The 22,129-nt window shown below is 42.9% G+C and overlaps 1 protein-coding gene across 1 annotated transcript in view; it reads left to right on the top strand.

The window, feature by feature from the left end:
- TRAPPC9 (trafficking protein particle complex subunit 9) overlaps nt 1-22,129 on the top strand; it is a gene marked incomplete at its 5' end in the record, with an annotated part of 911,701 nt that overhangs the window by 497,423 nt on the left and 392,149 nt on the right. The window contains one exon of the mRNA XM_082257414.1: nt 5,786-5,876. Coding sequence (XP_082113540.1) covers nt 5,786-5,876 — 91 coding nt within the window. The remainder of the gene's footprint in view (nt 1-5,785; nt 5,877-22,129) is intronic.

The following is a 22,129-nucleotide window of genomic DNA, read 5'->3' as shown; positions in this document are numbered from 1 at the left end:
TGAAATTTTATTGAATCCATTTTTCCTTCTACTCATGAGATGTTCCCTGTGCCACTGGCTGCAATACAACCCCAAAGCATGATTGATCCACCCCCATGCTTAACAGTTGGACAGAGGTTCTTTTCATTAAATTCTGTGCCCCTTCTTCTCCAAACGTACCTTTGCTCATTCCGGCCAAAAAGTTCAATTGTAACCTCATCGGTCCACAGAACTTGTTTCCAAAATTTATCAGGCTCGTCTATATGTTCATTTGCAAAGTTCAAACGCTGATTTTTGTGGTGAGGACGTAGAAGAGGTTTTCTTCTGATGACTCTTCCATGAATACCATATTTTTACAAGTATCTCTTTATAGTGGAATAGTGTACCACAACTCCAGTGTCTGCCAGATCTTTCTGGAGGGATCGTGCAGCCAAACGTGGGTTTTGAATTGTTTTTCTCACAATGCTGCGAGCTGTTCTGTCTGATATTTTTCTTGGTCTTCCAGATCTTGCTTTAACTTCCACAGTTCCTAATGACTGCCATTTCTTAATTACATTCTGAACAGAGGATATTGACATCTGAAAACGCTTTGCTATCTTCTTATAGCCTTCTCCAGCTTTGTGAGCGTTAACTATTTTCAGTTTCAGTTTTCTAGACAACTGCTTAGAAGATCCCATGGTGCTGATTGTTGGGGCAAAGTCAGATGAGTCTGGGCATTTAAAACCTTTGAGACTGACATCACCTGGTCTTCCCAGACGATGATTGAGAACAATCCATGACACTGGCATTTAAAAACGCATCTCAACAGTGCATTTATAAAGCCCAAAAAAACACAAGTTTAAATGAGCTTTTACTCTATAAAGTATTTAACCGGTTGCCGACCGCCACAAGTACATATACTGCGGTGGTCAGGCCAGGCAAAGTGACGTATATATACGTCACTAGCCTGTCACTTGCTTGTGAGCCAATAGCGGGCAAGCGCGCGCCCGCCCGCCCCGGCTTGTTCCCTGGGAAGTCCGTGCGTGTGACCGGCGGACCCGATGTCCACCGGTCACACACGATCGTCTGCCGTGAAGGGAGAAAGGCAGGCGGCTGATGTAGACAAGCCGCCTGTCATTCTCCCCTGTGTAGGAATGGTGATCATACGGTTCTACTACCGTCGATACCATTGATCACTGTTCCTACACCAGTAGCCATGTCCAATCACAGTAAGAAGCACGCCCCTAGGGACACACTTAACCCCTCCTTCCCCAATAAAGTTAACTCCTTCCCTGCCAGTTTAATTTTGCAGTAACAGTGCATATGTATAGCACTGATTACTACTGTAATGTCACTGGTAACCCCAAAAGTGTCAAAAATGTCAGTCAAGGGTCCGATCTGTCCGCCGCAATGTCGCAGTACCGCAAAAAAATCGCAGATTGCCGCCATTACGCGTTAAAAAAAACCCAACAAAAATTACAGAAATCTTTCCCTTAGTAAACGCAATAACTTTTGCGCAAACCAATCAAAATACGCTTTTCGTGATTTTTTTTTTACCAAACATATGTAGCAGAAAACAAATTGGCCAAAAATGTTAAAAAATTTTGATTTTTGGGGAATTTCATATAAAAAAAATGTGAAAAATATTGGTATTTTTGCAAAATTGACGCTCTTTTTTTGTTTATAGCGCAAAAAGTAAAAATCGCACAGGTGATCAAATACCACCAAAAGAAAGCTCTGTTTGTGGGAAAAAAAAGGACGTCAAATTCATTTATGTACAGCGTCGCACGACCGCGCAATTGTCCATTAAATTCACGCAGTGCCGAATCGCAAAAAAGGCCCTGGTCAGGAAGGGGGTAAAATCTTCCGGGGCTTAAGTGGTTAAGGAGATGTAACTGATTGCTGAAATCAGTGTAATTCTAGCGAGCCAATGGTCAGCTAATGGTTAAACCACCCAGTAGTTAGGAGATTTAATTGCCCGTGTAGTCCTAGACTTAAAAAGGGTTTAAAATATTCAGTGTGAGTTTATTTAGCATGATAAAGTCATCTGTGTTTTCCCAAATATAAATGCATCTGGTTCGCTGTTTGCTATAAGGCTTTATGAGATCCAAACATTGACATGATATTCACAGTCCAGCTCCTTTTCGTCATCCTTTTCTAGTGGTCTCATGCTCTGTATATGGATAAAGTTTATTATAGGCAAACCAAATTACAGACAAACAACTAAATAAAATGCACATTTAAAATACACACCCGGGAACTTATCCTACAATCTATTTGTCATTCTGTCTGGCCGCTTTTGTGATTCATACACCTTTTCCAGACAGCAGAGCCACGAAGGTGACACCCTTTTCTCTGTTAGATTTAAGGAAAACAATGGTGTCGCCTCTGCACCCACAGCATGCTGATTGGACAATGAAGGAAAAACAATGCATCAGTAAGTTGTCAACTCTGCTCTCTCCTCCTATCTGCATGTTCCCTGTCAGCACATGATCTGATCAAGCAGCAGATTCGGGCTGACTTCTTGTGCTGCCCCTCACTCTCACAGTCTCAATGTTGTGCAATGAGAGGTGGTTTATATTAGGGATTGACCGATTATCGGTTTGGCCGATAATCGGAGGCTGATATTCACTTTTTTGAAAGTATTGGTATTGGCCACAAACCTGGCTGATATGACTGATATTTTCTTAAGGTAGCGCCTATTGAGCTGCCACCGGAGGGGAAGGGGGGATGGAGATTAAAGCGCCGCCTGATTACACAGAGCAGGGTTCTTCTGCTTACGTGGCGTGGGCGCTGTCATACGAAGTCCCGCCTCCTGGATCTGCTTCTACCTATGATAGACAGCACACTGGTGTTGTCTATCATAGGAGTCGGTCCAGGAGGCGGGACTTCGTTTGGGGGCACTGGTTACTCTGCATTGGATGAGGGCACTGGTCACTCTGCATTGTTGGGGGCACTGGTCACTCTGCATTGGATGGGGGCACTGGTCACTCTGCATGATGGGGGCACTGGTCACTCTATATTGGATGGGGGCACTGGTCACTCTGCATTGGAACGGGGCACTGGTCACTCTGCATTGGAACGGGGCACTGGTCACTCTTCATTGGATGGGGGCACTGGTCACTCTGCATTGTTGGGGGCACTGGTCACTCTGCATTGGTTGGGGGCACTGGTCACTCTGCATTGGATGGGGGCACTGGTCACTCTGCATTGGATGGGGGCACTGGTCACTCTGCATTGGATGGGGGCACTGGTCACTCTTCATTGGATGGGGCCACTGGTCACTCTGCATTGGAGGGGGCCACTGGTCACTCTGCATGATGGGGGCACTGGTCACTCTACATTGGATGGGGGCACTGGTCACTCTGCATTGGAACGGGGCACTGGTCACTCTTCATTGGATGGGGGCACTGGTCACTCTGCATTGTTGGGGGCACTGGTCACTCTGCATTGGTTGGGGGCACTGATCACTCTGCATTGGATGGGGGCACTGGTCACTCTGCATTGGATGGGGGCACTGGTCACTCTGCATTGGATGGGGGCACTGGTCACTCTGCATTGGATGGGGGCACTGGTCACTCTGCATTGGATGGGGCCACTGGTCACTCTGCATTGTTGGGGTCACTGGTCACTCTGCATTTTTGGGGGCACTGGTCACTCTGCATTGGATGGGGGCACTGGACACTCTGCATTGGATGGGGCACTGGTCACTCTGCATTGTTGGGGGCACTGGTCACTCTGCATTGAATGGGGGCACTGGTCACTCTACATTGGATGGGGGCACTGGTCACTCTGCATTGATGGGGGCACTGGTCACTCTGCATTGGATGGGGGAACTGGTCACTCTGCATTGGATGTGTGATTGAATGTCAGTCCATATCGGCCGATACCGATACTTTGTGACCAAAATATGGGTATCAGCCCTGGAAAAACCATATCGGTCTATCCCTAGTTTATATCAAGACATATTATTCAGTTACTTATGAGATCTGGGTGGGTCTCCAACCCGGCGTCCAGATTTTGCCAAAGACCAGCAGGATGTGTGTCCATAGTTCGGGCATAGCTCATGGCTGCCCCCGAGAGACGGGAGGTCTCTGCATAGGAGTAAGGAGGACTACACCCTTCCCCTGGAGCCAGGGAGGCTGCACAAGGCAGCCAGAGTGTGTATGTCTGCTCAATGTAGGTGCAGTTGGTGACGGAGCAGCAGGGAGAGCTGCAAGAAAGCCGGGATGTCAGGAGAACTCGTATCCGGAGGCCAGGAGTGAGCCCACGTAGCAGGGTGCTGCAGCTAAAGGCTGTGTAAGCCAAGAGTAAAGGCTCCTTTCACACCTGAGAATCACGGTAAAACACGGGAAGTGTTTGTGATCCATTATTTCTGGCACCCTAAATGCGGTGCAATTTTGCCACGATTGTCGAAGGCCAAAACGCTCTAAAAGCACGACAAAATCCACAAGGCCAAATGTGCTAAAATTTGTTACATAACCTTCTTTGGTTCGTTTTTGGAGGGGAGGGAGGCCCATTTAAATGAACGTTGCAGGTCCAAAACTTTGCCACAAAAAAAGCTATAAAAAAGCGCAGTGCAGCAGGTGTCGCTGCAGTACGCTTAAGTGTGAATGGAGCCTTACAGGAGAGTTGGATAATACAGTTGGAGGGACTGCTAAGAAGAGCAGCTTAGCTGCTGATAAGGGAGCCAGGTGGCTTGGTATTTTTCCGTTGATTGTTGGTGTTGATGGTGGAAACCCCCGCATGGACAACTTATTTGTATGGACTTTTCCATTTTGTTTTAAAAAAAAAAAGTGGACCGCCATGCCCTAAATTAGTTTGGACTTGCACAGCTTAAAAACGCATCTCTACCACATGAGCATAACTGTAACGCTCATGCGTTTTTTGTTAGTGAATGGATTTGCAGCTACAGAATTATTACACTCAGTAGTCATGTAGAGAATGTGTTGAACAACATATCCAACTCTCAGGACTTCATCACTGTGTACAGCCTGTTATGCAAATATACATACACTCAATATGATGTTCCTGGAGTGATAGAATGTATATGATAGAATAGAGGTGAGAGACAGGCAGTAGAATGGTGAGCACGTAGTGGTAGTATTCAGGAGAGTGGTAGGTGATGATAGTATGCAGATAGGTTTTAGCAATCATGTATAGTAACAGGTGGTAGGGGACAGCAGATGAAGTATGCAAGAGAGAGTAACCTAGTGCAATGATAGGTGATGGTAGTCCCAAGAGCTAGCAATCTATGCAGATGATAGAAATAGCTTAGATAGTAATAGTCCCTTTCGTATGCAGTAGTAGATAGTGAAAGTTAGGTTGAGCAAGGAATCCCCTGCGGGGTACTTATCACTAGATGGGTTAGTAGTAGCAAGGTCCAAGAGTAATGGAGTAATCCGGTAGCGAGATACTGGATCGGTAGCGAGGTTCCGGTCTTGTTCAGGCAAGGGGAATAGCTTGAAGCTCCGGCAGCATTGGACAAGACAAGGCAACATGCGGTTTGAACGAGCAATGAGTGAGAGAAAGCCGGCGATTGAAATAGCCGCTCATAGCGGCGCCCGGCGATGACGTCATTGCCCTTAAAGGTGTATGCGTTCCATTTGGATAGCAAGATGGGACGCAATATTAAGAGAGAAATGTGGAAATAAGGGTACCAGAGGTACCAGAACATTACAATAACCACCCTAACACCAATATACTGTGTGTGTGTATGTGTATATATATATATATATTAATGGCAAATATCCTTTTCTTTAATATTTTATGTAGAAATGTTTTTATGTGTTTGGCTGATTGTCCATGTTCCTTAACTAATTCTTACCCGTCCTTGAAGCGGGAAGGAGAGGCAAGTGTGGAAGGGGTATTAAACCAGCTCGTTCTGGAGCACCTGCAGCTGGCACCTCTCCAGTGGGGTAAGTAAAGTTCGGAAGGCTTGGAAATTATGTGAGCTTGTCATATACAGTATGTGCCCATTCTAGCCATGCCACCAATATAGAATGCAGTCCTCATTATCACACACACACCTGTCCATCCTCTTCTATCAGTTCTATCATCACACCTCCTCCACCATCTGGTATTATCACAAGTCCTCCATCATCTTGTATTATCACAAGTCCTCCATCTTCTACTGTAATCACACCTCCTCTATCATCTTCTAACATTACACCTCCTCCATCATCTTATATCATCACACTGCCTTCATCATCTTATAGCATCACATCCTCCATCATCTTCTATTATCACAAGTCCTCCATCCTCTACTGCACACATGTCAAACACAAGGCTCGCGGGCCGAATCTGGCCCTCCAGGCCTTATCAAGTGGCCCTCGCACCCAGTTCTGCAGTCAGAACATGGTGAAACTCCATTCTACCACCTCTGGCTCTGGCCCTCTCCGCTCCCCGCTGTCACTTGCAAATACAGCCTCTCTCTCTGAAGTAACAGATCCCTGCACACACTAATGGCAGGGACAGATCTCCAGAAGCTGAGAGAGAGAATGACCTATTTGAAAGGCGAGGCAGAGCAAGGCCAGGTAGAAGAGAGAGATGCAAGAAAGCTTTGGGGGGTTTGGGTTGCACACTGTGCATAGTGCACCCCTAAACCCTACACTCTTACACTACAACCCTACACTACCTAATGCACTCCTGAACTCTGCACTCTGTATTTAGCGCACCCTAGATACAACTGGCCCTTTGAGGGCAATCATACTGCTTATGCGGCCTTTTGATGAAATTGAGTTTGACACCCCTGCTCTACTGTATTCACATCTACCGTATCATCTTATATCATCACACCCCTCCATCATCTTATATTATCAGACCTCCATCATCCTTTAGCATCACACATCCTCCATCAGCTTTTATTTTCACATAACGCATCACACATTCCCCATCATCTTCTAATATCACACGTCCTTCATCCTCTTCTAATATCACACCTCCTCCATCCTCTTCTAATATCACACCTCCTCCATCCTCTTCTAATAGCACATGTCCTCCATCATCTTATATCTCCATCATCTTATATATGCAGACATCATCCATCATCTTATATCATCACACATCCTCCATCCTCTTTTGTTAACACAAGTCTTCCATCCTCTACTATAATCACATCTCCCTTATCTTATATCATCACACCTCCTCCATCCTCTTCTTTTGTCACACCTCCATCATCTTAAACATTCACACCTCCTCCATCATCTTATATCATCACACCTCCTCCATCATCATACCTCCTCCATCATCTTATATCATCACACCTCCTCCATCATCTTATATCATCACACCTCCTCCATCATCACACCTCCTCCATCCTCTTCTAATATCACACCTCCTCCATCCTCTTCTAATATCACACCTCCTCCATCCTCTTCTAATAGCACATGTCCTCCATCATCTTATATCTCCATCATCTTATATATGCAGACATCATCCATCATCTTATATCATCACACATCCTCCATCCTCTTTTGTTAACACAAGTCTTCCATCCTCTACTATAATCACATCTCCCTTATCTTATATCATCACACCTCCTCCATCCTCTTCTTTTGTCACACCTCCATCATCTTAAACATTCACACCTCCTCCATCATCTTATATCATCACACCTCCTCCATCATCATACCTCCTCCATCATCTTATATCATCACACCTCCTCCATCATCTTATATCATCACACCTCCTCCATCATCATACCTCCTCCATCATCTTATATCATCACACCTCCTCCATCGTCTTATATCATCACACCTCCTCCATCGTCTTATATCATCACACCTCCTCATTCCTAGTATGTCATCACACCTCTTTCGTCACACCTCCTTCATCATCTTAAACCATCACACCTCCTCCATCATCTTATATCATTGCACCTCCTCCATCGTCTTATATCATCACACCTCTTCCATATTCTTTTATAAACACACCTCCCTCATCCTCTTCTATCATCACACCTCTCTATTCTTTTCTATCATCGCGCCTCCTCCATCCTCTTGTATCCTCAAATCTCCTCTATTATCTCATGTCAATACACCTTGCACCTCCTCCATCCTCTGATATCATCACATCTCCTCCATCCTTTTATATGATCACACCTCCATCCACTTCTTTCGGCCCAGGTCCTCTGTCCTCTTAAACCCTTACACATCCTACATTTGTTTGATATATGTAGAAAGCAATAGCACACATTAAAAAGTAATACAGATCACAGGGTGGTAAATAACCCATCCTGCTCCTCTTCTTCCACCCCCAGTGTGGTCAGTCTACTTAAGATTATTAAAAATATTGTTGACATGGCTTTTCTGCAAGATTGCTTTTGTTGCACATTAATATCATTACAAAGCTGCTTGTGTTGAGATAGAAGATGATTAAAAATGAAAAAGATGTGTTATGCAATGTTATGTGTAGTCATTATATTTTTATATAATGTAAGAAAATAATTATGGTCATGTCCAGAGTTTGGTCATGTTGACAGTGTAGTATGTATATATTATAACAGAGTATGTAAAATAGTCGCCTTATGTTGGAGGTGTAGTGTTTTATGTATGTAGTAAAATAGATTTGTATTATGATTGTGTCCAGTGGTCGGCCATGTTGGAAGTGCAGTGTTCTATATATAGAGCAAAATAGAATTGTATTATGATCGTTTCCGGGGGATGGTCATGTTGGGGGTGTAGTGTTCTATGTATTGAGTGTAATATAATTGTATTATGCTCCTATCCCGTGGTTGGCCATGTTGGGGGGGGGGGGGTGTAGTATTCTATGTATAGAGTGTATTAGAATTGTATTATGATCATGTCCAATGGTCTGTCATGGTGGGGGTGTAGTGTTCTATGTATTGAGTGTAATATAATTGTATTATGATCATATCCAGTGGTCGGCCATGTTGGGGGGGTGTAGTATTCTATGTATAGAGTGTATTAGAATTGTATTATGATCATGTCCATTGGTCAGTCATGTTGGTGGTGTAGTGTTCTATGTATAGAGTGTAATAGAATTGTATTATGATCATGCTCAGTGGTCGGTCATGTTGGATGTGTAGAGTTTTACGTATAGAGTAAAATAATTGTATTATGATCATGTCCAATGGTCGGTCATGTTGGGGGTGTAGTGTTCTATGTATTGAGTGTAATATAATTGTATTATGATCATATCCAGTGGTCGGCCATGCTGGGGGGGGGGGGGTGTAGTATTCTATGTATAGAGTGTATTAGAATTGTATTATGATCATGTCCAATGGCCGGTCATGTTGGGGGTGTAGGGTTCTATGTATTGAGTGTAATATAATTGTATTATGATCATGCTCAGTGGCTGGTCATGTTGGGGGGGGGGGTGTAGTATTCCATGTATAGAGTGTATTAGAATTGTATTATGATCATGTCCATTGGTCAGTCATGTTGGTGGTGTAGTGTTCTATGTATAGAGTGTAATAGAATTGTATTATGATCATGCTCAGTGGTTGGTCATGTTGGAGGTGTAGAGTTTTACGTATAGAGTAAAATATTTGTATTAAGATCATGTCCAATGGTCAGTCATGTTGGGGGTGTAGTGTTCTATATATTGAGTGTAATATAATTGTATTATGATCATATCCAGTGGTCGGCCATGTTGGGGGGGGTTTAGTATTCTATGTATAGAGTGTATTAGAATTGTATTATGCTCATATCCCGTGGGTGGCTATGTTGGGGGGGGGGGGGGGGTGTAGTATTCTATGTATAGAGTGCATTAGAATTGTATTATGATCATGTCCAATGGTCGGTCATGTTGGGGGTGTAGGGTTCTATGTATTGAGTGTAATAGAATTGTGTTATGATCATGCTCAGTGGTCAGTCATATTGGAGGTGTAGAGTTTTACGTATAGAGAGTAAAAGAATTGTATTATACTAATGTATGTATAAACGTGTAATATATGTCAAGGTCAGGTCATGGTAGGACATAGTGTTCCTTGCATATTTATACCAAATTTAAATTATAATTTGATCGTATGCAGAGTCTGGTCATCTTGGAGTATAGCCTAATGCCTCCATACTATGCATGAAATTTCCAAACTTTAAAATGTATAAAATTGTGACAAGAGACAATTGGTCATACTTCCATGTCCATGAGGTCTATGTTGGAATGTGCAGTCATTTAAATAGGCTAATCATTTGATGGAAAAAACATGGTGTTCTCTGCAGATTTAGCGTCATGTGTACTATTAAAACCATTACTACTTTTATTTTAGCAAATAGTTGACTCATTTTTATTTTTCATTTTCTCTTTTTTTTAAACCAATGATTCATTGCACTGAATTGAACTGAGTGTTTCGTATAGTTCATGTAAGGTAAAAGTACTTTAGTTCTGAACAGTATATGAGCGGTCCTTGCATTGTCGCAAAAAGTGCCATCATTGTGCCAACAAATTTGTAACTTTGTCAAGCGCAAAATTATATATCCTCATGTGCTGTGTTCAAAAATGTGAATATTTAAAATATCTTTGCATTTGGTCAGTGCTTAATTTGGAAAATTTGTTATTTAATGGCATCAGAATGTAAATGTCATATTCAGTCTTTTACGTTTGAAGTTTACATTTAGTTTTGTATTATCAATAATTCGTATGAAAAAAGGAAAAAACTTTAAAATTCCGATGAACACTATACATTATGCTCTTCACTGCCACTCATACTGTTCCCGCCTATATTAAACCAGAGCAGGGTTTTGGCTTCAGGAACAATCTCAATGGTTTCAGTCCATGGGCAAAAATTTAAGTTGTTTATTACGGTGATACCGTCCTGAAAAGATGATGCACCTCATCTCTCGGATCCATCATGATGCCTCAATCTTTTAAGATTCCCCTCACAACTGTAGTGTGACCTCCTGCCTGTTCTCGAGTGGAGCTCTCGCAGCCTCTCATAACTCAGGAGTAATTGAAATCTCCCCATGATCTAATTACAAAATTCAGGACTGTCCAGAATTTATGGAGTTTTTGTCATGTTTACTGCTTGGCTGGGCCTCCAACTGTGACTGGAATAGGACAGCCCGTGTATCTCAAGGTAGTATTAAATTTAAAGATTCTGGAGCCCTGGGACATCAAAACAAGCCTAACGCACTAAGTTAAAGTAGGTAGTAAAATCAGTCACTAAATTCTGATATAATCTTTAACACATTAAAAAGTCCTTTTTTAATCCTTTTTGAATCTCCAGCTTTTATTAAACTAATACCTGGTAATCCTGACACGAGGGTCCTTATTCAGGCAATTCCTGTTTTGAGGTGTGTGATGGTGTCGAGCGTTAGGACACCATATTGTCTTCTCGGCATCCATTTTGTTTAGTGACCCAGGCTTCTTGAGCGAAAGTAGCCCCCACCTTTCGCTAATCAGTGTGCAAACTCAAACCAAGCTTTATCTGCACATTCTAGCAGAAGTCCTGTCTCCAAAAACACAGCAGGAGGTCGTAAAGCAGATCTTATCGCAAACCCCCATCCTGACCGGCCAGGTCGTAAAATCTTATCTCAGAACAGATGTCCACAATAGGCTGTGTGGAATTCCCCCAGCCAAGTTGTAATTAAAAAGTAACACTTAAATCTCACAATCCATATCCAAGTCATAACTGTTTACTCGAACCTGACACATTGACAAAAAGTAGATATTTGAATGCCGCATAACACACTGAACGTAACAAGACCACACATGGTCACCCTGTAATACAGGAAATTGGAACGAGCGATAAGATATCCCCTCTGTGATAAAAGATATTCATGTTTGATATTGTTTGAAAGCAAATGACATGCTTAGTTATAAAATATCAGTTTCAAGAATGTAACCCTTACATATGTAACCCTTACATATGTCAAGATATTAACAGTGGTATGACCACTGTCCACAAAAGTACATTTGAAATAGTCGTAAACCACTGGACATCCCTTTTGCCACTCTCATCGCTTAAGAGAAGGACCGATCACATGTTCAGCTTCTGGAACTCTGATAATATCAGGACTTTTTAAATGCAAGTATTTTCCCTCTTTATCTTCATATTTCTAAATTGCTGTATTGTGTCTCTATTTCTTTGTAACCCATTTTTCTGTAAATATTTTTATTTGCACCAATCTTCACCTTTCTTATAATTAAACCTTATTTTGAAAAGTGTTAACTTTGTCTCTAAGCTCTTAAACGCAAACTGACCCAATAGAACCTGCCTCCTGAAAGAGTGCTACTGTTTAGGATAACCCATCTGAACATTCTTGTCTGAGGTGACAGTGTGTGTTACAGATGGTTATTCTAAATTCATGATTGGTATTTCTAAAATTCCGAGCGTCCTCTGGGCTCATTATAACGTAGAGGTGGTGGCAGAGAAAGGGTTAATTGTTTAATTAGCCCGGTGACAATCGCTCTCAGTCTGCTGGCATCTAGATTGTGGTCCCGCAAGCTGGAAAATCTGTGTGCCTGGTGCAGATGAGAGTGGCATTGTTACGCAAGTGACGGCAGGGTGTGAGATTGCTTGGTCTTTGGTCACGAGTTGGATGAGAAGGCCAGGGGTCTGATACCTGCCATTGTCACAAGGTGTACATCTATATGGCCTGTTTCCTATTGTTCTCTTGCATTTTCTGCTCCTCCAGCAGGTTTGTCTAAGGTTTGGAATCATGTAGGGACTTCTCTAGAACATTCCAAACATAGTGGGGGTCAGAGATCTAGAACCTATGTTTGATGGTTCACTTTCCACAGTACAGGCAATCCTCGAGTTACAAACATCCGACTTACAAACAACTCATACTTACCGAGGGAGACAACAGGAAGTGAGAGGAAAACTACCTCTAGGATGGGGAAATTCACTCCTGTAAGAGTTCTTATGGGGAAAAGGTGTCTTCACTGAAGCTTTATCACCAATCCTTGTTTCCACAGCAACCCAAACTTTTTAAAATCCAATTGTCACTGGGACAGAAAGTAAGGTGACATCTTCTGAACAGGGGCACAAACAGCAAAACAATTGTTATAGGGGTATTAACCCTTCACTGCTATCCAAATAACCTAAAAATAATTTTGTGGGCTGGAGTTACACTTGAAAAATGTACTTGTTCCAACTTACATACAAATTCAACTTAAAGCGGAGTTCCACCCTAGTTGTACATTTTTTAATAAAAATACCCCCGGGACAGTCAGGGCTAGCACATTCCACAATGGCTAGCCTCTGATCTGTCCCGGGTTGCACTTACCTTTCAGGAGAAATACTTACCTTGAAATTGTCTTCTCCAGCGCTGCCATCTCGGGTGTGGGCAGCTTGAAGCCAGCGCGATCCTCTTCCGCGTCCTCTTCGGTCCTCTTCCTCCTTCTTCGGTCCCACGATGCACTGCACCGGCCCCGACGTCACTTCCGGGTCGCGCGCGTCATCCCTCCACAGCTTCTGGGCATGCCCAGAAGCTGTTTAGAAGGGAATGACGCGCGCGCCCCGGAACTGACGTCGGGGCCGGTGCAGGCGCAATGATTCCTGGGAGCGATGACGTTCAGCTCCCAGGAATCATTGCAAAAGCCAGGAAGTGACGAATCGCCGTGGCCGCCGAGGGGAGGAAGAAGGAAGTAAGGTGAGTATATTTTCTCTAAAAGGTAAGTGAAAAAAAAAAAAAAATTGCGATTATCCATTTGTTTTTCAGGTGACCGGGAGCGAGAAGATGGAGGTAAGTATAAATTTCGGGTGGAACTCCGCTTTAAGAACAAACATATAGAACATATCTTGTTTGTAACCAGGGGACTGCCTGTAGTATATTTTCAAGGGAACACCTTGCCTTGAAAAGCCTTTCTAATCCGGGTAGCTCCATGCACTGTAAGGGGCCTTGAGCGGCCAGGCTGCTTAAGTCAAAGGGAGACCCAGCACTTATGTGCATCTCCGTGTTCCTCTCATACAGCCCAACCACCCCTTCCCCACAAAGCCTGTAACATTTTCTTAACCTAGTATACTATTATCCTCCTAGAAAAACTAGGCGATGAATCCAGCACACTTGTTTGCAGAGGAGAACCTTTAGTATAGCAGATACACTTCCAGCTATATGGTACAACGTTTAAGCAGTGTGAGTGCATTCATATCCATGTAATAAAACAGCACATTTCACCCTGAAAGTCTTAAACCGTTTGCTTCAAACTCTATCACTGTCCTCTTGCCTTGGCCCTTTAACCCCACTTACAGGCAACCCAGAGTTTCCCCCAAGGCTAAACTTTACCATCTTTTTCACCTCTATGCCTTGTCCCTTTTCTCTTAAAAGCTTATGTCTTAGATGCAACTAATGTGAAACCACTGACACAATTGACTTATCTCCTACACCAGCCATTGGGTGGGTGGTTATTAAATTTTCAAATTCTGGACTTCCTTGAAAATATGAGGCAATCTTCATTGTCCTTTTACTACCTTTGAGTCTTTGTGTATCCAACATTTTTCCCCTATGCATACTGTGTCTTTTCTATATAATCAGCTTTTAACAGAGGTCTCTCCTACTACTTTGCAGACTGGGAAAGGGAGCTTGGTGTCATTTTCACGAAGGAAGATGTCCAAAATTCTTATATGTTCACTCATAAACTCTCTATCGTGAGCATGGCACATGAAGGAAACTTTGTTATTACAGGGTGGTACCATTGTCCCCCACTTTTACATAAAATATTTCCAACTACATCTGTTCAATGTTGGCAATGCGTAATTCATGAAGCCACTATGCAGCAAATATGATGGGACTGTCCTATCCTACGCCCATTCTGGGTTAATATCTTTAAAATTTGTAAATATTTCTGCCTCACTTACAATCCCCCAGATCCCCCAAATAGAATTGTTGTCAATGCTTCCGGAATCCATTTCCAGTTTCTAGAAAGAAATTTTGCTTTTTTTTTTCTCTTAGTGGCTGCTAGGGCAGTTATACCAAGGCGCATTGGAGATCTCAGCTGCCACCCTCAGTAACAGCATAAGTGATTGAACTGAATAATCTTTTGAGAATGGAAGAGTTGTTAGCACAATTACATCCCTATTTTAAGAAAATCTAGCTTCTTTGAATAATGTTTATGGAAAGCCCACATTTGTTCACCCTTTGGTCTTGCCATGCCTTGTTTATTTTTTCCACAGTAATGGTTTCCTGGTCTACAAATCCCTCTTTAACTTTTTTTTTTTCCTTCTTGACTTTCTACTTTTTTTTTTTTTCTCTTTCTATTTTTTTTTATTTCTCTTTACATATTTTCTAAGTATAATTCTCAACCTCGATACACTTTAGTACGTATAACCTCTTCTCAGTATAAAACATATCGTTTCATAGTTGCTCACTTTTATGCCCCCATTCTCCTTCGCTTAAATAGTTATATATATTTTCTTTTTTTCTTTATTGAAAAGTGTACCGTAGCCTGAACAAATTTCTTTCCTGTGTATGCTCAGAAGGAACCGGCAATATGTATTATTTATAATGTTTTTATTGGCTGTATTTCTAGTGATCTGTATTGGATTTGTACTATAAGGCCAATTTAAAGTTGGGAGATGGGATATACCTCCTTTCTCTCTGCCAGATCTCTTACTAAGCACAAGTTCTTTTTTTTGTTTCATAAAAGTTTTATTGCGATAAGAGAGGTAAACAGAAAGCTATGTCTTAGGCAAGGAGGAATTACAGTCAAAACATACAGTGCTTCAAAATCCAAAATGAGCTTGACAACTACACAAAATTGAATACAGTATCAACGAGGCCAACCCAGGCAACCAAAATCAGAACGTATGTAATAGTAAAAACAAAAGGGAACCATTATGTAAAGTAGGTTGGTCAGAACAAATAGTCTCGCTCGTGCAATTCAGATGGCTAACAGGAGGTATCACAATAGTGACGTCAACTCCAATTGGGACTATGCACTGACTGAGAAAGAACCCCGGGCAGATAAATGAGAAAAGAAAGCGAAGAAAGGGTGAGAAAGGAAGGAAAAAAGAAAAAGCAAAGGGGGGTGGAGGGAAGGTGGGGGGACGAGGAATGGGGAGGGGGCAAGAGCATAGCAGGGGAAATGGGCAAGATGTTAGCATTATCAAACGTGGGTCTATTACTATTGGGAACCACCGGGATGGGGGCCTTCAGCCACAAAAGTTAGTTCAGGACTAGGCAGTCCAACAGATTTTTGTTCCTAGCCAAGTGATTACACAGGTCAACCAACAAGTGCCCTATAGTCCGGGGACTCTTTATACATTATCCAGCTATACCAAGTCTTGGTGAATTTTGCCATCTTATCCAGTGAAATATGTATTAATTCTTCCATCTCCTCAATATGGACAATCTCATGAAACATCTCTCGTACTGATGGGGTGATTGTGGAACGCCAGTGGCGAGGTATACATAATTTAGCAGTGTTTACCATGCACATAGCCAATGATTTCCTATAAGTGTTTTGTGGTAAAGAGGAATGATCCAATAAGAACTGCGCCGGGGTGTAATCCAGATTATATGAGGTAACTTTATAAATTATATTGTGTACTTGCTTCCAAACGGGTTGGAGGATGGGACACAGCCACCACACATGTAGCATGGTGCCAACCTCTACGCCACATCTCTAAAAGAGACGGTTGGGAAAAATTTGTGGTTCCTTGACAGGGTTCTGTACCAATGGGAAAGGATTTTATATGTATTCTCCTGAACAGTTACAATGATTGAACCCTGGTGGATAAGGGTACAAATGCTCTCCCATTCTTTATCAGATAGGATCGGGTTCAGTTCCTGTGCCCAAGCCCAACAAAATGGGGCAGCAGTAATGGGGGACAGGTTTACGAGCAAACCATAGAGAGCGGATATCATGTGTCGCTGCAATTGGGTGCGAACACAAATGGATTTCAATAGATTAAGAGGCCTGACCCTGGGAGCTGTCGGCCCTGTGATGTCAAAAATTCAAAGACAATTCCTCTTCTTCCAATGTGGACACCCATGGTATTAACTGTGTGGGAATGAGTTCATGGAAAAAGTAAAAGTTTGGTTAGGTGAAGGCAGGATAGGCTTCCCTTAGAAGATGGGTTTTCAAGGATTGCCTGAAGGTGGACAGAGCTGGAAATAGCTGGACAAATTGGGATTGCAAATTTTAGAGGTGGGGGAGAGACTCTGCAGAAGTCCTGGAGGTAAGCTTGGGAGTAGGTAATGAGGGAGCCAGAAATCAGAAGGTCCTGGGAGGAATGAAGTGGGCGGTTTGGGCGCTATTCTGAATTTTATGTGTTGGCCAAAAGAAGACTATTGGAGGGATTGGCAGAGATGTGTATTGGACACTGAGGGGTTGGTAAGGTGGATGAGTCTGGCAGCAGCAATCATATTAGACTGAAGGGATACGGCCTGTGTAGAGGTAGGCCGATGATGAGGCAATGGCAGTAGTCAAGTTGAAAAAAAACAAGGAGGTGAATTTGATATCTTACAAATGAATGACACCTTATGCACGGTTCAGGCTGGAGCGAAGTGTGTGAGGTTTGCTGTTGGGCGGAGGAGAAGAATATTCTGTTTTGCTGATCTTGCTTTATCCAGCCAGCGTCCCAGAATCCTCTTCTAATAACATACTAATTGTTGCCTGGGCGATTATATTTTTACAAAGCATTAGCAGCGCTTCATAATCCTGAACTCTATTATGAAGCTATTATGAATAATTAAGTATACCGTGAATAAATGATCTTTGCTGAATTCAGAAAGCGTGTTTTTACACCAGGAAAGAGAGTCTATATGGGAATTAAAGGACAGCCCCAGACAAGAGGCTAAGCACACATATTTGGACTGGTGCTGCTGAACCTGCCACAAATAAGTAAATCAATGCACATACAAGTTCTGCAGATGCCGTGCTGCTGCCCAGTGGAATGTCTGCAACTAGTGATGAACATTACTATACGAACGGTGCCCATCCCTGATCTGTTTGACTGGTTGGCATCAGAAAAAGAAAGCATCATCAGTTTCTGGGGACGAAATCATTTTGCTAAAAGTTTGAGCTTCATGGCGAGTTTTAGGCTTTAAAAGCCAAACTTAAGGCAAACCGTTAAATACACAGATCAACTACTTCTACATAGTGTGAGGGGTTAGCTCGGAAGCGGGTGTGGGTGACCCCTTGGGGGGGTTCGTTACACAGAGAGACAGCCGAGGAGTGGTTGAAAACAAGGGTCTATGGTTTATTCTTCCAATTTGCTGGAAACAAGTGCAAGCATCCAAACAGCATAAATCAAACAAACATAAAATAAACCCCAGCCACCTGGGGCGTCTACCTTCACAACACAGGAACTTCCCCATGGTGTCTGTCCCAACCTACTGCTGGGCAGACACTGCTGGTCATACAGCAGAAAACAAATAGTCTATTTGTTTTCTTTTTCACCACCTCCCCTTCAGAAGTCTCTCAGCTCACTGCTCTCGTTAACGCACACAGCCTCAGGATGCAGCAATCAGTAGTCATCCTCTGGATAACTTATAGAGGCCTTAATTGCCTCATTCTGAATAGCTGAAGCTTTCCAACATCCTTAAACCTTTCTGGCTACCTCTGCAGCCGACAACTGATAGTAATTGGTGAATTGCCTAAACAAGGCAGAAATGTATCTCCCATCTGTGAAAACACCCACAGATTTACCTGATTTCCTGTTACAATAGGCTATCTTAAATGCCAAAGGATTTAGTAGCTAATTCATATGTTTGAAAAGACCAAAGAGGCCAGCAGGTGACCCCCTACCACCTTCGTACTCCGTCTATTCTGGAAACATCGGTTTTGGGTGCGTCATTGTAGGCATCTTGAGACTATCGTTCTTTTATCTACAGGCATGAAATATTTTATTTTTCACTTCTGGAGTTCTAAGACTGCCAGGAGTTCTTTGAGATTTGTTGTGAACACTGATCTGGCTTTAAAGATCAAAGTCTTCACAGCTGGAAGAAAATTTGGCGTTGAAGGCGTTTTATGGCCGAGTGACTGTTTTTGATTGGAACTCCATTTACTTCTTACCATTCGGAGTGTGTCGATTTGTGCTATAATGAATGGGTAAGTTACTCCTCAGTAATCTAATCAGACGATGGATCTGGCCCTAAAGACAAGTCATGCCCAATGAAGCGCATATTTATGCTCTGTCTGAATTCCCCGAACGGATAACTAGTTGGCTTTGCGGGCATCGGTGTGTTTTCTGTACGCTCTTTAAACACACACACTTGCTGCCTTTAACTCCTCATATCTCCATTGTCTGTGTTCTGCTCTTTTGCAATGCTTTATATTCTTTCTTGGATTATCAGTTCTGCTTTCTAGCCATATCTGTTCTTTTTTTGATTAAAAAAAAAAGGGTACGAGTTACACTATATAGCCAAATGTATGTAAACACCTGGCCATCAAGCCTAATATATGGCCAAAAGTAAGAGGACATCCCTCTAAATTATTGAGTTCAGGAATTTCCAGTGAATTGTATTGGTAATCCAGCAGCATACAAAGATATTTTAGACAATTGTGAGCCTCCAACCTTGTGGAAACAGTTTAGTGAAGGCATGACTGTGCTCCTGTTCACAAAGCCAGTTTGAACAGTTTTTAGTAGAGGAACTTGAGTATCCTGCATGGAGCCCTAACCTCAACTCTACTGAACAGCTTTAGGGATAAATTGGAATGCCAACTGGGAGCCCCCTATGGGTAACTAGTAGGGAGACAAAATGCCACCATTGTGGTCTAGGCCAGTGGTCTCCAAACTGCAGCACGTCGTGAGCTAAAGGTGGCTCTTTGCTAGTCTTTATCTGGCCTGTGGGTACTATTCCTTCCACTGACACAAAGTGAGGCTTATTTTCTGCCACTTCGGGTGGTTATGAGTAAGCGATCTCCAGCATCGTGAAACGCGTCAACCCGACACGTCTGTTTGTACACTGTCTGTCTACTTTATTTATGAGGAATAAAGAAACCTTTTGATTTTATCATATACCCTGAGTGCGGTCTCAAACTTGGATTTTTTTCTACTCTTGGATGACGGATCTGACCTGCAACGGGTTTGGAACATACACCTGAGCGGCTTTCCCTCATTGTTTCATTATTTTCTGCCACTGACAATGGGGCACTATTCCTTCCTCTGATATCAATGGTGGGCCACTATTCCTCCCACTGATACCAATGATGGGCCACTATTCCTTTTCCTACTGATCACAGGCATATTGTAATTTTTTTTTATTTTTTTTTTTTAACTACCACTGAACCTGAGGCATTGTTTACTCCCAGTGATGCTGGGACATTTTCTACCCCCACTGGCCACAATCTGTTTCCTTTAAATTCTGAAGGACGGTAAACTGGTTCTTTGTTTATAACGTTTGGAGACTCCTGTTCTAGACCAAACCTGTGGCCTCCTCCCGCTTTCATGGGGCAATTCTGAAACCCGCTTGCATGACTCCTCTCCATTTGAATGAGCCTCTGCTTCCATGATGATCTTTCCATGATGTTCTTATATGCAAACACACCAGTACTCTACCTTCATCTGTCACCAGGTTTTTCGCTGTCATTACCCATGCTTTATGAGGATATGTAGGGTTAAAGCCTAACCCCAAGCAAATATTAATGTTTATTATTGGAACGTTTTCTTTAGGTCTTATTAAAAAGTGAAAATGTACATGGAAACATAGCTAGCATAACTATCCTAATTTGTCTTTGTATTCTTGTAATCCTTTGTACTTTAAGATTTTAAAAAGTAAATTCTGCCTGTTTTAATGGCGTGTGGAGCTGCCATGCTGTAAGTTCCCTATTCTGTATGCCATGCTGTACATTCCCTATACAGCATTGCCTTATTCTTTATACCATGCTGTAAGTTCCCTATTCTTCAATGCCTCATTCCAAATGCCAACCTATACATTCCCTATACAGCACTGCCTCATTCTGTATACCATGCTGTAAGTTCCCTCTTCTACAATGCCCTATTCTGTATGCCATGCTGTACATTCCACGTTTAGAACCACATCATTCTGTAAGCCATGCTGTATATTTCTTATTCCACCCTGCATTACTCTATTTGCCATGCTGTACGTTCCCGATTTCTCACTGCCTCTTTGCGTAAACCACACTATGCCTTACCTATCTTGTGCTGCCTCGTTTCCTGTATCATGCTGTACATTTCCTATTCTGCACTGGCTCATTCTGTATGCTTTGTTGCATGTTCTATTCCCCAACGTCTCATCTGGTATGCTATGCTGTACAATCCTTATTCTGCACCAACTCACACTGTTATGCTATGCAATATGTCCCCTATTTAAAACGTCCAAATTCCGTACATTTAATATCCCACGCCGACACGTTCTGTATTCTTTGCTGTACATTTTAATATTCCGCACCGCCCCTTTTTATGTGCTGTCCTGTACATTGTATATTCCAAAGCTGGAAAATAAAGGATTAAAGTTTAGTTCCCTGCACTGATGCCCCTCTTCCGTGACCACAGCTCTGGTCCCTAGTACTATATGGACAATGCAGACAGCTCTCCTGCTAATTGTCCTTGATTTAGACATACTTTATGTAGCACTGCCCCCTAGGGAGTTGCTGAGATTGGATTCCCCTGAGTTACCCATAGCAACAGTCTGTAAAATCTTATCACTTTAACACTTGGCTCAGACTATGAACAGTCCAGGGGATTTGGTTTTTGTGTTTTATTTTAGAACTTGGATGGGAGAAGGGATGAGTGGGATACTCCAACTTGAACTATGCACAAATCCTGAGGACATCTATCTTTAGAGTATGCGGCAAGGCCGCTGCTTCTCTCTGCCACTGAAGTGAAGGTAGTGAAAATGATCCTGTTGTGTTGATCCTTCAGGGTCCTAAACTTGGTACCCCCTTTCTCGCTTGCTGTGTGTGCTAGCTCTTGTCCACTGTCCCTCACTGGAGTGGTCCCCTTCCTGGGCAGACCCCCGGCAAGCTCCCTGGTACTCACGGACACTGTTTTTTCCTCTGGTTTCTCTGCCTTCATCTCCCTGGTCAGCATTCACTGGACCTCCTGGCTCAGCACCACACTTTGGGTCCCTTAGGCCGACTTCCTGTGACCACTTTCCTCGCTGACAGGAGGAGAGACAGCTGTCACCCTCCTCCTGGGACCTGGCTTCCCGCCCAAAGATGCCCTGTCGCATGTGCCCCTGGCTTTTATGGCCTATCCCAGGATGCAATGCACTTGTGCCCTCCCACTGGGACAGCCACAAACGCCTGTGTGTCACTGTCTGTCTTTCCTCCACTGTCCAACAGGCTCCCCCATTGG

The sequence above is a fragment of the Pelophylax lessonae genome (genome assembly GCF_965119305.1).
Source record: "Pelophylax lessonae genome assembly, chromosome: 5".
In the NCBI taxonomy this organism is placed as follows: domain Eukaryota; kingdom Metazoa; phylum Chordata; class Amphibia; order Anura; family Ranidae; genus Pelophylax; species Pelophylax lessonae.
Note: the sequence above shows the minus strand (reverse complement) of the source record. Positions and strands in the feature narration are given on the sequence as shown.